Source organism: Tachypleus tridentatus, chromosome 12 (assembly GCF_004210375.1).
Source record: "Tachypleus tridentatus isolate NWPU-2018 chromosome 12, ASM421037v1, whole genome shotgun sequence".
In the NCBI taxonomy this organism is placed as follows: domain Eukaryota; kingdom Metazoa; phylum Arthropoda; class Merostomata; order Xiphosura; family Limulidae; genus Tachypleus; species Tachypleus tridentatus.
Genome location: NC_134836.1, coordinates 49,888,477 through 49,903,416, shown reverse-complemented (window position 1 = coordinate 49,903,416; position 14,940 = coordinate 49,888,477). Strand labels below are relative to the sequence as shown.

Genomic DNA, 14,940 nt, shown 5'->3' with positions numbered 1-14,940 from the left:
CAACGGCTGAAAGGGCGAGCATGTTTTGTGCGTCGGGGATTCGAACCCGCGACCCTCAGATTACGAGTCGAGTACCTTAACCAACTGCCCATGCCAGGCCGTATTGGATGGAAGAAAATGAATTTTGACATTTTCGTTAAAGCCACAAAGTCCCCTTGGATGGCCTGGTGCATTACTTAATAACAACAAAGCTTTAAAGTCCAAGTTTGTTTGTTTTTACAGTAACGTTCAATGGCTGGACAAAAATAACTTTTTAACCAGTCTTCAACCAAAGTTTTCGTGACCAATGCTCTTTTATTTGATCACCAAACAACTAGGAGAGTCTTCTTTGCACATCTACTAAGTGTTCGGGAGATTTCCGCACGATACACAAGCATGGATTTTAATTCAAAATTGCCAGATGCATTTCCGTCTCACAAAAGTGTCAAACGATCTTTTGACGCCTTGTAACTTGGCTGAGAATTTTCATTTTCTGATATGAAAGTTCTAGAAGGCATTTTTTTCCCCAAAATAAACCCTTTTGATCAACATTAAAAATTTGGTTATCTTTGTACCCATAGTTTTCAATAATTTTTATAAATTCATTAGGAAAATTTTCAGCAGCATCTTTGTCTGCACTTGAAATTTTGCCTACAATGCGGACATTATGAATTCCCGAGTGTTTTTTAAAATAAAAGAACCAACCATGACTTGCAGAAAATGTTCCATTAGTTGCCCCTTCATTGTTTTCTTTAAGGGCGTTGAAAAGACTCATAGCTTTCGTTTGAATTTCCATTTGACTTAAAGGAATTCAATTCTGATTGCAAACTTCTATCGATATTAATAGTAGACATTCTTACAGATGATTCATTTATTCTTTTTTCTCGTGCGAGTTTGGCAAACGAAGCGCCTTCTTCATGGCATTTGATGATTTCAGGTTTCTATTCTAATATCAACCATTTACATTTCTTTGGCTCGGTATCATCACACTTCCTTTTTTCACTCATAATAAAGAGATCTCTATAAAAATATCGCAAAAAGGATACACTCATGCTTAAGAAGAAAAAGCTAAACTTAAACTGCCGCTTTAAGCAAGCAATGCTCAGATTTGTACTGTAAAGTATAAAAATGCGCATGCGCATTGTTTAGGCTTGCAGAAAGATCTAGATTCTAGAACAAGCGAGTGACGCAAATTCGTGGAGATCGTTCTAGAAAATTTTAGAAAAATGTCAGCGATGATAAAAAGGACCCAAGCACTTATATGTATATAAATATAGCCGCATTATAGTGAATCATTCATTACTAACTGAATCATTAGTGGCAAATTATAAACCGCACTGCGGTGAATCCCGTACTAATTGAAACCGCACTGTACGAGGTACTGCTGTATATATGTAACTGAAGCAAACATCAATATTAAAATAAATGTACGATAGTAAATTCGTCACAACACAAAATTCAAAAGATTAGAGATATATTGAAAAACAGATGAGTTTTACGTGTGAAGATTTAGAATAATTTTAGATCTAATTAACTTTTTGAGTCGTTAGGAGTCGAGCAGTCTTTAGCTATAAGTAAACTTTCTTTAATGTGGAGTTCGCGGTCAGAAAATTGTGTGGTAATGACAGAAAAATCTTTGTATGACATATTATGAACAGTGGTTTCAGAACGTGAACGAATGGATGAGTGGCTGAGTTTAAGTAGTTTTATTTTACTAATGTATGTAATCTTACAGTCGCTACACGTATATTTATATATGAGCTGTGAACGTATATTACAATAAGATTTTGATGCAGAGGCTAGGTCTGTATATTAGTTTGAGCTGAATTTGAGGGTAGCAGATTTTAACTATTTTAAACGAATATACCAATAATAAATATTTATTTCAATATCAATACTTGTTTCAGTTTAATATATATTCAGAAATTCAGGTAATTTATACTGCGAAAGTCTCGCCTGTTCCCTAAATTTGTACACGATTCTCGAGTGAAATATATGTTTTACATTATTGCCAATTGAACTTTCGAGAACCTCACCTTAACGTTTATAAACCGATACATGGAGAAACACTAAACTTTTGTTGGTTTGCTACAGTTAGTAACTATAAACCTCGGAATCAGAAACTTTTATAGATTTCGAACATTACAAATTGTTTAACGTCATTGAATTAACTTCGTAAGTTGCTATTTTCACGAGGAGATTCAATTTGTTTGTTTTGAATTTTCACGCAAAGCTACATTAGCTTTCCCTAACTTAGAAAGGCAAGATAATGTAAGGGGGGCCTGGCATGGCCTAGCGCGTTAAGGCGTGCGCTTCGTAATCTGAGGGTCGCGGGTTCGCGCCCGAGTCGTGCCAAACATGCTCGCCCTCCCAGCCGTGGGAGCGTTATAATGTTACGGTCAATCCCACTATTCGTTGGTAAAAGAGTAGCCCAAGAGTTGACGGTGGGTGGTGATGACTAGCTGCCTTCCCTCTAGTCTTACACGGCTAAATTAGGGACGGCTAGCACAGATAGCCCTGGAGTAGCTTTGTGCGAAATTCCAAAAACAACAACAACAGATAATGTAAGAGAAAGCAGCTAGTTACCACCACCCATCGCCAACTATTGGGCTATTCTTTTACCAACGAATAGTGGGATTGATAATAGCAATATACCCCCACCACCACGGTTGAAAGAGCAAGCACGTTTGGTGTGACGGGAATTTGAACCCGCGAACTTCAAATTACGAGTCGAGCGCCCTATCCACTTAGCCATGCCGTGTTGGATATTAGATGTTCTCGTCGGAGAAAAGTCAACTTGTAAATAGCGTGAGGCTAGCCAGCGAAGTGTAATAATATTAGTACAGTGAACCATCGATAAAATATTCAGTTTCAGGTAAGATAGTTTGTAAAACTTTTGCATATTAACAATTATTTGTAATAACCGTTATTATAAATAACGCATAGGAGTTTGTAATTTTAAGTGAGCACTGTTTTTCTCCCAGTATCAATAATTCTGGTTTAGCCTACAGGATTATACATTTCGTCATATGTATTACTTGTTTTTGATTGTTTGTTTATGAATTTCGCGCAAAGCTACCCGAAGGCTATCTCCGCTAGACGTCCCTAAAGTAGTAATATAAGACTAGAAGGAAGGCAGCTAGTCATTACCACTCACTGCCACTTCTTGGGCTACTCTTTTACTCCCATGGCTGAAAAGGCAAGCATGTTTGGTACGACGGAGATTCGAACCCACGACCCTCAGATTACGAATCTCTTGCTTTAACCCACCTGGCCATGTATTACTGTAGTGAGTTGAAATAAACTACAGATAACATATATACACTATGTACGAGTAACTTTGATTAATTTTAAATGTTAACGTTAAACGCAAAATTATCAACAGTTAAATATCTACGAAACAATGTAGTTTCACATTTTAGAAACGTTTGAACATATAAATTCACAACAGTTACATAGCAATTTTGGCATTAGTTTATTTTAGCATTTACACCATCAACAAAATGGCACTCAGTTGAAACAACACGTGAATGGAAGCGATTTCTATCTGTATGTATGTAAAAACGTCTGGTATGGATAGAGAAAGCAGTATGTAGAGGAGTGAACAACGTTTCGACCTTCTTCGGTCATTGTCAGGTTCACAAAGAAAGAAAGAGGTAACTGACCGATAGCTGACCATATGTTTGAAGGCGGTTGTGTAATTAACTGTAGGAATGTAAAGGGCGTGCTTAGATGTTGGATTATATTTATTAATATAGGTATAAAGGTGTTCCTTTGTATTGGTTTATTTTGGGCTTGAGTTGTTGTATAAGTAAGGCTTCTTTAATTTTGCGTTTGTTTCTGTATTTAGTATTTGGGTGTTTTCTATGGCTATGTTGTGCTCATTTGATTTGCAGTGTTCGAAAACGTGTGAAGGTGACTTTTTGTGTTCTTTGAATCTGGCTTCCATTTTTCTGCTTGTTTTTCCATTATAGAAGCCGTGGCAGTTATCACATTGTATTTTATAAATAATATAAGTGTTGTGTTTCTCAGTGTAGTTTTTACATTTTCTTCTTTGTCAACCTGACGATGACCAAAGAAGATCGAAACGTTGTTCGCTTCTCTACATATATCTTTCTCTATTCCTACCAGCCGTTTGTACACATATATTTTTCTCTACAAGTAGGTTTTCTCGTCATCACGGATTTCTATCTGTGTTTTTTCACAGCTCCTAGCATTTTTAAAAATATTTTTTATTATATGGTTATATATTATATTATTTTACTAAATATGGTTCTGTTTATTCTTCTCAGATCAGATCGTTTTTCAAATTTGAGGTGCTTTAACTATGTGATAAAACTGCATTCTATGCTGCTCTGTTCAAACTCCTAGTTTTTGTTATCTCCCTCTTGGCGCATTTTATAAACAGATGTCAAAGTTCTGTGCGTGTTATTCAAGAGGTTGCACGTGATGTGCGTGTTATTTAAGAGGTTGCACGTGATGTGCGTGTGAAGCAGGTTTAGTTGAAGGTTTAATTGCTGGAAGCTTTAGCTGTCAGCGATGTAATCTGTCTAATCGTATTATAACATGAATGATTTTTGTTCCCCATGTGTTAGTGACAGTTGACGTTCCTGCAGTATTAGATTGTTGTAGTTAAGTATGCTTAGAACTTATGATTGTCTGTTTTATTTTTAAAGCCAACCGATGTTTAGATCAAGAAACGTTTTATTTTATTACACTATAACTTATAGTGCGAGGAAGAGCTTGCTCAGCTCAATACAACTAAGAATGAGACTGTCGAAAGTTTCGATAGAGGTATTAATGTTGATTTTCACTTTAAACATATTTGCTGTTTTGGGAACTTCAAGCTGTATGGAAAATAAACGCCGAGAAGATGTAAATTATATTGGATATGGACAAAGTAAGCAAACCAGTAACAAAGTGACACCGATTATATTAGGTATGTTAGCACTAACAGTACTGGTATAAAATCATACATACGCTATACAGAACTCGGTGAAAAGGTGGTTCTGTAAGTGCTAGTAATATTATTAATAGCAATACTAACATGTTATAGAACTAATAGTATTTTTCTTTTTATTTCTAAGTGTAATATAATTAATCTTATAATTTTAGCACTTTCAAATGTGCTCGGATCATAGGATTTTTTTTTCATTTTTACCAAGACTTACTGAACCTACACGTTTTTCTGACATTATTTTAAAAAAATATTTATTTAGTTATTACTCAACATTATAAATATAAAATTACACAATTATCATAAATTGTTTTCATGGTATTCGTACCAGTACTAACTTTATTACTGATTAGATGAAAAATAAAACCCAAAAGAATAAGTGATGCCATAAAAAAAGAAATTAAAGTATGAAGTCTGTAAACTTAAAATTTAAATTGTAACTGAAGATAACTTATGAGATTTAAAAACATCAGATATCAGGTTGTTTTTCAGAGAATACCAGAAATTTAAAAACTTCAGTGTTTTATGCTAGATGAAGTGTTTTGTACTTGAAACTTGAGCCCCAGTATCTCAAAAGGTGCAGTACCGTTATGGAAACATTTAAATTAAAGTGAACTGTACATCCCAAGTTCAAATAGCTGGTCAAACAGATTTCATAACTCCCAGCTACTAGTACAATGTTTCCCATAAATAACAGAATCAGCTATTTTGAGTGTTTTTTGTTAAATCAAAAGCTTCAGGAAAGTTAATTCAACTATGTTTATTTAATTGTTTCATTTGTGATGAATATGAATAGTGGAAACAAAAACATTTGTCCATTGTCAATGCTGTTTCAAATAATTAAGGCAAATAATCTATGTTGTTAGTCTTTGGTATTTTTCTTTGGAAATTTTTTTTATATCATAGCACAAACAACATAATTGTACATTTCTACATTTATTGACCAATAAATCTAGAAAAGAACACAATTGTTACAGGACAATTGGTTGTAATAGTTAATCAGTAATAATTGTAAATTTTTATTTTCTTGTGAAGTCTTAAATTGTTTTTTTTATTAAGATTTAATCTTCAAATTTTTTAAAATAAGTAAATAAATGAAATGACAATGGGGTATTCAACCTATAAATATCACCTTTCATTCAAAGAAAATGTCAAAAAATAATATACTCATATTTGGCAAAAGTTTTTTTTTTTTTTAAACTAATAGCATGCAGCACCAAATTTTGAATTTTTTCTGCAACCATCACTATACAGTTCTTATCCAAGTTTTGCAGGTACTGCTGAAGAGATGTTTAAGAATTTAGTAGTACAGTAATAAAATATATTTGCATTTAAATTTCAAGTAATTTTTAATTGAAAGACATTTCAAACATGTAAAATACTTCTTTTGATAGAAATTACTAGAAAAAGAGAAAAACCTGTGGTATTCTACCTAGTTTAACAAATGGTAGTTGTAGCTAAGCAAAAGTATTGTTAGAACTCTTACATTTTACATTTTTTGTGTTATAATATATAATTTTTCTGTTCCGTAAATACTGCAGTTTGGATACTTTTGTATTAGGAACATTTTTTAAAATCTAATTGCAATAATTTTGACCTGATGAAAGACTTATTTAATGATCTGTAAGTGAACAGTTCTCACTTGAACTTGTTAATGGAAAAACTGATGTTAAGAAAAATATTGACTTATTGCTGTAAGTGTAAGATTTTATAGAATGTAAACAAATTTTATTTACTATTACACTGAAAAAACTATTAACATTAAGGTAATTAAATAAAAATTATATGAAGAGTTAAAATTACTGTTTCTATTATTATTTGGTAAAGATTTAGGTACATTATTTATAATTAGTGATAAGTTCATGTAACTAAGCATGGTGCATATGTCTTGTTGGAGTACAACTACTTAGTAGTGTCAGTTAAGTAATAGAGAATTTAAGTGTTAGATTTATTTACAATTTAATGTGTAAACTATCAGGTAGTTAAATTTTACAAGTACTGGATGGCTATATTGGTAATTAATAGAATTAACGCTAGCTAAACTTCAGGGTGGTTAGAGGTAGCTCTGGGATGGAGTTTATAGGACATAATAAGTTCCAGAACTGGGTTATGTTTTAGAATCTCCTGCTTGATTGTGGGTTGCAAGAGTATCTGGAAAATGCAGTACATTTCTTGCATAGCTGCATTTGTAAGGCTAGGTTGTAGATAGCTTTGAAGAAGATTACTCTGTTAGCATCACAATGGTAGACATATCAGATTAAGGTTAAAAGTCAAGGAAGCAAGACAGAAAATAGTTTTAGGGTAAAGGATGCTTTGGAGGAAGTTGAGAATGAGGATGCTGGGTTCACACAGGTGCTCATTAGTAAAAAGTTGAGGGCTATATATGTAGATGTGATGAATGAAATAGTCATGAATTTCACCCTTCTATAATTAGTACAGAATATATTTTTATTCAGATGTATTCGTGTAATATCTTTATAATCTTTCATGCAGTTAATCGCATCCATGTGGACCAGATGTGTCAAGATTGTAAACATATGTATTAACCCTTTTACAGATGTATAATTGAATGTTGGATAACCACTTTTCATGAATACATGGAAATGCTTATAGTTCGCCAACTCATGAGACTTTGCTGAATATTCTGATCCTGAAAAATGTTTAGGGACTAAAGCTACAACAGTAGCAGTGACATCAATCCATAAAGGAAGTGGCAACTCTGCTTTTGGATAGATATTTAGGTTGGCCAATCAGGACCATCAGAAAGAACAACTAAAGAACCTAGACCCAGTTTGTTTGCTATTTGTTGCATAGGAACGTAGCTCATGTCCATCACAAACTTCCTAACTTGTTTGTTAGGAATGCAAAATGTTGAACTGTACTGCAAATATGAACCATCAAGTCGAGACATGGTAGAGAACCTGTAATGTAGGTAGTTGTCTCTCGAGTTCTAATGCAGGAATTTCACTTAGCTTTTACAACATAAGGACTGGAGGGCATCAGGGAGAATCATGAAGTATCACAACTGTAGATAAGGAGATCTTTTCGCCCTTGTTGATGTAAGGGTGTTCAGCAGTGGTACAGAACTAAAATGTAAACAAGTATAATCTTAATTTGATCTTCTAGTAGAACTGAACTGAGAAAGTGCACCTGAATTTAAGCTGAATCTTTGTCCATTTAACAGCATATCATTATCTTTGTTCTCTCACAACATTTACTTGCCTTAACATTCAGGCATCAACTTAGCCAGAAAGGATGTAACAGATGATGGTGTTTTCAATTCTGGTACTGTATGTTATTGCAGTATTCTCTTGAGCAGAATAAACATAATTTATAATGGAAAACAAGACACTATCAACTTTCTGGACCATATATGTGTACTAAAACTGCATGCAAATCAAGTGAATTAAAGAACCCCTATTTAACTTAAACAGATAGAAAACATTGTGTACATATCATGGCAGAGTTAGTAAATGTTGAATTAAACAAGTAATTATTATAAGTGTATGTTAAATAAGGAATAAGCAGAATTTATTAAATTATCTTAAAGAAAAGATTATTGCTTCTAATTAACATTTTAACATAAGAAACTTGTGATTCTTCCTGGTTATCATTGCACATCTACTTTCAAAAAAGGAAAAAATTCAGACTTGCTGTATTTCTCAGGAAGTCAGTTTTTGTTATAAACTCCTGTAAAATACTGGCCTCCAATACTATTGAGGGTAATTTCTTCTGAAGTCGATTGTTTTAGAAAAAAATAAACTTATAGCTGTCTCGAGTAGAACCTAAGCAATGTTTTCTAAATCTGAAATATTTGTTTCATTTTTTTTAAATTTAGATATAACACAAAGAAATTAGTGTCATTGATTCTATCAGTATCGGTCCCTTGAATAATATTGAAAACTTTAATAAGATCATCTATAACCCTTCTTTTCTCAAAAAAGCTTTTCCCATCCATTTGTGGAATCATCACAGTTACCTTGTACTCTGAACTCTTTTCATTAAGTCAGTAGTATTTTTAGGTGATATTTTTTATTCCTCATAGCTAAAAAAAAAGTCCATTAACTTCCACAGCTCCTTCTGTTTAAGGACCCAATACTTATTCTTACATTTTGAAGTTACCAAGGTAGTATTTGGTGTAGTGCATGAATGGAGTTAATGATGCTGGAAGTTGTAAATTGGAAGATCTTTAAAAATGAAAGTGGAAATGTGTATATGTACCACTTTTGGTAGTGTTCCTTTGGGGTGGGTGCTGGTGTGGTATATTTAGATAACTGATTATTCTTAGAGCAATGGAATAGGTCTGCTGAATAACAGGAGATTCAACAGGATTGTTAATGGAGAGTAATACTGCATTTCTTAGAATAACTGAGTGTGTCAGAATGAAACAGACTGGATACAATATAAAATACAAAAATACAATCTTTATTATAATGGAAAACCCAAACACAGTGTGTGTACTTACACACATAACTGAATGTTGGTTTTTGCTCAATTGGACCTATTCTCTTTCTAAACTGACTTCATGAAGATGTCGTATCTGACTCTTTTTTTTTTTTAATATTTTGTGTACATTGCTTGCTAAAAGAATGACTGGTTTATTTCAGAAAGTTCTGTATTAAGATAAGGAGGTATGAAACTCATGATATGCTCATTTACCAAACAGTTGAATTACTTAGCAGGATCAAAAGCTTACATAAAACATTATTAAGGATATGATTAGAATTATAGGTTTGAGTGGTTGGATAGTTTTCTGGAAAAGGTGAAGTACATATTACAGATTGTCTTTATTGAGACAGGAAAGAACGTTTCTAATGGTGATCGAAAACATTAAATTAATCCTTTTGTATTGAGTCACTGGCCAAAAGCCATGTCATTGTGTTTGTTCACTTGCATTCAAAATTGTATTGAACAACTGTTTTATGAATTTGTCAATAACTTTGGAATCAAATTGTGCATTATAATTCAAACTTTAATAACATATGTGAGTTAATTTCTGAATTTTAAAGTAAATATTAAAATAACATATCTGAATATAAATTTTAGTGAGTCACATGGTATGTTGAATGCAGCACTGTTTAAAATAGATGCTTATGATGTTAAAATACTAAGTCTATAGATAGAGACAAGTTACTAATTCAGATTACTAATATTATTAATTTAGAATATAGGCCTATATATGTAAAAACGGCTCGTTTTTACATATATTTTTCTCTACAAGTGGGTTTTCTCAACATTACTGATTATAAGGCCTATGTATTGAATCATACATGGTGGCCCATTCAACCCTTTCCAGTTTTTGAGCTGGTTTTCTTTATATATATACACCTAATTCAAAAGATGGCATGTAAATAAGTGATCATTAGCTTAGAATGTCCCTTTTTTTTTTCTCCTGCTTGTTTAATCTTTGAAAAAATTTCAACATTCATTTGATCCAACACTTCACTGAGGTAGGGTGTGTCTTTTGTTTGCTTAAAGTTTCATATTTTATTTAAATATTGATAGATCTTATTTATTAAAGTTAATAAATTATAGTGGTATTCTATTAGTGTAGTTATTTATTATTCTTTGACTATTCAACTATATATATAATCAAAAACAAATTTGTTATCCTGCACATGCAAAATTATAAAAGGCTCAGTAATGTATGTTCATCAGCAACTGAGTACAAAGGTCATAGTGAGAAAGATAATTGTTTTCTTTACTTCTTGATTTATTGTTCTATCTTTAAAAAAATAAGTTTAATTATTTATTTCTAAATAGTAATAATCACACACACACACACACACACACACACACACACACACACACACACTGTATAACAATTGAAATGTGACTGTATATTACAAAATACTAGTCCACTGAAATGCAGCCAAAGGTCAGTTTTATGTTACCGGATGTGTGACCTGACTGGACATACTTTGCATCAATGCAAGTTATCTAATGTTAGCTAGATATGAATGGAAGGTCAATATAATAAAAGAAGTAATATATGTAAATATATAACATTATGAGACTTAGTCTATTTAGACTAAACATTTGTATTTTTGTGTTACATGTGTCTAGTCATTCTAGCACAAAAAAACATAATTTATATTTATTTCATAATTTTTTTATGATGTTTGAGCTGTCAAGTGACAAGTTAGAGTATATAAAATAATAGAAACTTAGGTAATATAAAACTCTGAATAATAGCATATAATGTTAAGTTCATTAACCTACAATGGTAGTAAACATACTTAAATTTTATATGTAACATAGTAACATATATAGAAAGGAGTTTGCAAAGGTAGTTATTGCAAAAATATTAATTCTAAATAGGTAAATGTTAACTGATTTCATGGAGTTGTGCCTCCCATATTTTGGAATATGATGAAACCAAATGAGATACATTAGTATAGACTAGTAACAAGCATCACTGACTATAATTCTTTGTGGATGTCTCAAGGAACAGTTGGGTAATATGAGTGGCAGCTTTGGGTTTAGGATTGTGCAAGACACTTACTTGATCTCAGACACAATGTGTTTTGGTTAAATACATGTACAAGTGTGTAGAATCATATTTGATGAAGTTGTCCATCTAGTTTGAATCATTTTCAAATAATGTTTGATAAGTATGTAGAGATGTGAAAGGATGCAATTTGGAGTAATTTTTTGTTGGAATATTTTCTTTCTGAAGTATCTTTGCCTTAACACCATTACTAAAACAAAATATAGTCATATATAGTTATTTTGAATTTGTTCTTGTAATTCTTCAGTGGCTATCTCAGTATTCTATAAAGGTTTATAGGTCCATAATGTTATGATTTTTTAAAATAAACACTTGGATATCATGTAAATCACTTAAATATTTTGTGTAGAAGAATCTTAATTTTTTTGTTAAGGAAAAGATCCACTTACAGTGTAATAATAGCTACATTCTTGCATTCTTATAAATTTTGAAGAAGCTGAAAAGATGCACAAAATGAAAGGATTTTTCTTGTGAAAGGTAAAAGTAAAATTTAAGTTTTAAAGTTTCTATGTATTGTATTTGTAAAGCTTCTTTTATCAATATCTGTTTTTTTTTTAATAATCAAGTTCCAGGAGATGGAGGAAGTCAGATACAAGCAAAGTTGAATAAACCAGAAACTGCTCACTATTACTGTGAGAAAAAAACAACTGAATATTTTACTCTTTGGCTTAATTTGGAGCTATTAATTCCATATGTTTTACATTGTTGGGTGGACAATATGAGGTACGCACGTATATACAGTAGAATGTTTACTGATAACAGCTATGGTCCAGAATCTGTATATGTCATACTTGTGTGTGTGTGTTTTTTTTTTATTTATTTACTTACATATAGGTAATACATATTATACAGTTCCAAATAATAGTACAGGGTGGAAAATGGAGGTGTTTTATTTTTCTTTGTACTTCTTGCACATTATTTTTATCTTCTCCTACTTGCAGTAACAATTGTGGCAGTATTGATAATACCACATTTATTTGTATAAAGTACAAAAGGAAATGGAAGTGACACTTGTCTTTAAACAAGTTTATTTGGAGAATTTTTGGCTAGAATTAAATCTTTGCTGATAATAAAATAAATGTGCTGTAATGTTAATTTTATCAACCATCTAAGAAAACTGGCTAGTTACAGGAAGGTAACCTCCAAACATCCCTTACATTCAATGGAAATACTTCTGCTTTGAGTTTTGAATAGGCCAAAGCCTATATGTTGTCTTACAACACAGCTCTAGAGAGGTCATGGAGTGCTGTAATTAGACAGCCGAGCCTGTTCTTGCTTGATGCACAATGACTAACATGAGTAATACTTGCTTGTGGATTTGCTGGGGAAGCAAGGTGGTCAAGATTTCTCTCAAGCAAGAGATACTGGCAGATTTCCCTGCCTTGTCAGCCAAAATTTTAATAATTGTACAGTCCTGAATAAGTAAAGTGGAGGTGGAAAAGTACCTGAAAATAATTATACATGTATGATTACTTGGAACTTTACAGTATGTAAATGTATGTGGAACTTGTGTGCTGCTTATTATTTGAGTTTGTTAGTTTTTTGGCTTCTTTATATTTCTGGCCTAGACTTTTTCTGGTATTTTTATATGTAGTTCATAAAGTAAGACTATTTTCTAATGTGTGTAATGAACCAGTGAATGATATGTTTCTGCTAATGGAGATTTTTTACTTAGTACCATTGCTCATTGGGTCTTCTATACTAGTACTACTTGCTAATGAGATCTCAGTTGATATTTGTGTCATTTATTTATGTGGAAACAACTCATCAATAGGAATTTCATGTAGTGTTATGCCTAAGAGTGAAATTCTAAAAGAAAAAAAAAATATATAAAAATAGAAGCACTCACCTGGTTGAAGTGGATCTGTTCATGAAAATGAAGAAAAGATATATTTTATCTATTTGTGTAAAAAAGAACAAAGCAGTTCAAATACATACTGGTACTATTGCTGTCTTAATAATAATAAAAAATCTGGTATTTGTTACTGGTGAGTGCAGCAGAATTTCTCTTTTCATTATGCCACAGTATTATTCAATACTAGCTTTTAGTTATGTATATATAAAACAAGATTTCTTGTTATAATACCATACCTGTTGCAATTGGGTCTTTCATTTATTCTGTGGCTCTTACTGTAATAATTTTGTAATTTAACACAAAGATTTAATGCCTCAAAAATTATTTTTTATATCTAACTGCTCTAACCCAGCTGACCTTAAGGGGTTTTCAGTTTTCTCTAGCACATAAATGAAATTCCAGGTAAAAATTTCAAAAATTAAACTTAAAAAAATTGGATACATAACTGATACACAAGATCAAAACTTCAAATCAGACAGAATTCAAGTGTGCACTTTGTTATCAATTACAACCCAAGCTTTCTTAACCCATTTACTGCACTGGGAAAACCAAATAAAGGGTATGAAGCATTTATTACTGTAAAGTCTTGTAATGGACTTTTCTCCATTATTACTGTAAAGTCTTGTAATGGACTTTTCTCCATTATTACTGTAAAGTCTTGTAATGGACTTTTCTCCATTATTACTGTAAAGTCTTGTAATGGACTTTTCTCCATTATAACAAAAAATCTTTCTTGTTACTATGATAATTGAAAGATCTCTCTTGGTCTTGATATGGCTGCTATTTTACTGTCATATTGTGAAGAACCCTTTGCACATTTTCTGATAGAAAACAAATTTCTGTTATTTAAAATTATTTACAAGAAATTCTAAGACTGCATATGGAAAGTCTGTAGTTATTTCAAGTTTGAAAAGTAATAAAAGAAATGAAATTGTTTGATGGAGAATAGCAACTTTTTGGGAATGCCCCCAGAATTTAATTATGTAGTGAAAGGGTTAAATGTAACTTGTCTGTAAAAAGAATAATGCAGAAAAAAATCAAACATATTTTTAGATCAGTTCTCTGAGGTGTACACAGCAGATAACTGACTGTGGCTTTGATCTAAAACAAACATACTTTTAGAACTTTATAAGAATAGCACGAAGTTGTTAGTATTATTTCTAATAAACTTTTATTTTTCTTGTCAAATATTTGTAAGTTCAGGTATTTGAGCAACAGGCAGCACATATTTGTATAATAACCAAGCTGCATTATATTTACTGTGCATATATTTAATTTCCTCAATTCACTGTAATATTAAGTCCTTGATTTCATAAATGCATTAATTAAGTTGTAAATAACTGCCTGTGGTTGTGATACTACTTTTGCAGATTGGTTTATAACAACTACACCAGAACAACAACAAATTCACCAGGTGTGGATATTATCATACCAGGATTTGGAAACACTGATACTGTGGAATGGTTGGATCCAAGTCATGTGTCTCCAAGTATGTATAGTATTTTAACAGTTATTCTGTGCAATAGTAAATTGAATCCAATAATTAATTTTCCATCCTAAGCCTCACGTTAACACTATATGCTGATTCAAATAATAAAAAAAAAAAATTTGCTTTTTATATGTATAAATTTTAAAAAT

General features: G+C 31.8%; 1 protein-coding gene across 2 annotated transcripts in view; it reads left to right on the top strand.

The window, feature by feature from the left end:
- Positions 1–3,710: 3,710 nt before the first annotated feature.
- LOC143233258 (lysosomal phospholipase A and acyltransferase-like) overlaps positions 3,711–14,940 on the top strand; it is a 30,412-nt gene continuing 19,182 nt past the window's right edge. Inside the window, exons 1-3 of one of the 2 annotated variants that reach the window (XM_076469267.1) lie at positions 3,711–4,879; positions 12,014–12,170; positions 14,673–14,791. In XM_076469267.1, the coding sequence (XP_076325382.1) occupies positions 4,663–4,879; positions 12,014–12,170; positions 14,673–14,791 (493 nt within the window). In that variant the 5' untranslated portion in view covers positions 3,711–4,662. Of the gene's footprint in view, positions 4,919–12,013; positions 12,171–14,672; positions 14,792–14,940 lie in introns of both variants that reach the window. The other variant, XM_076469266.1, reaches the window with a different exon arrangement.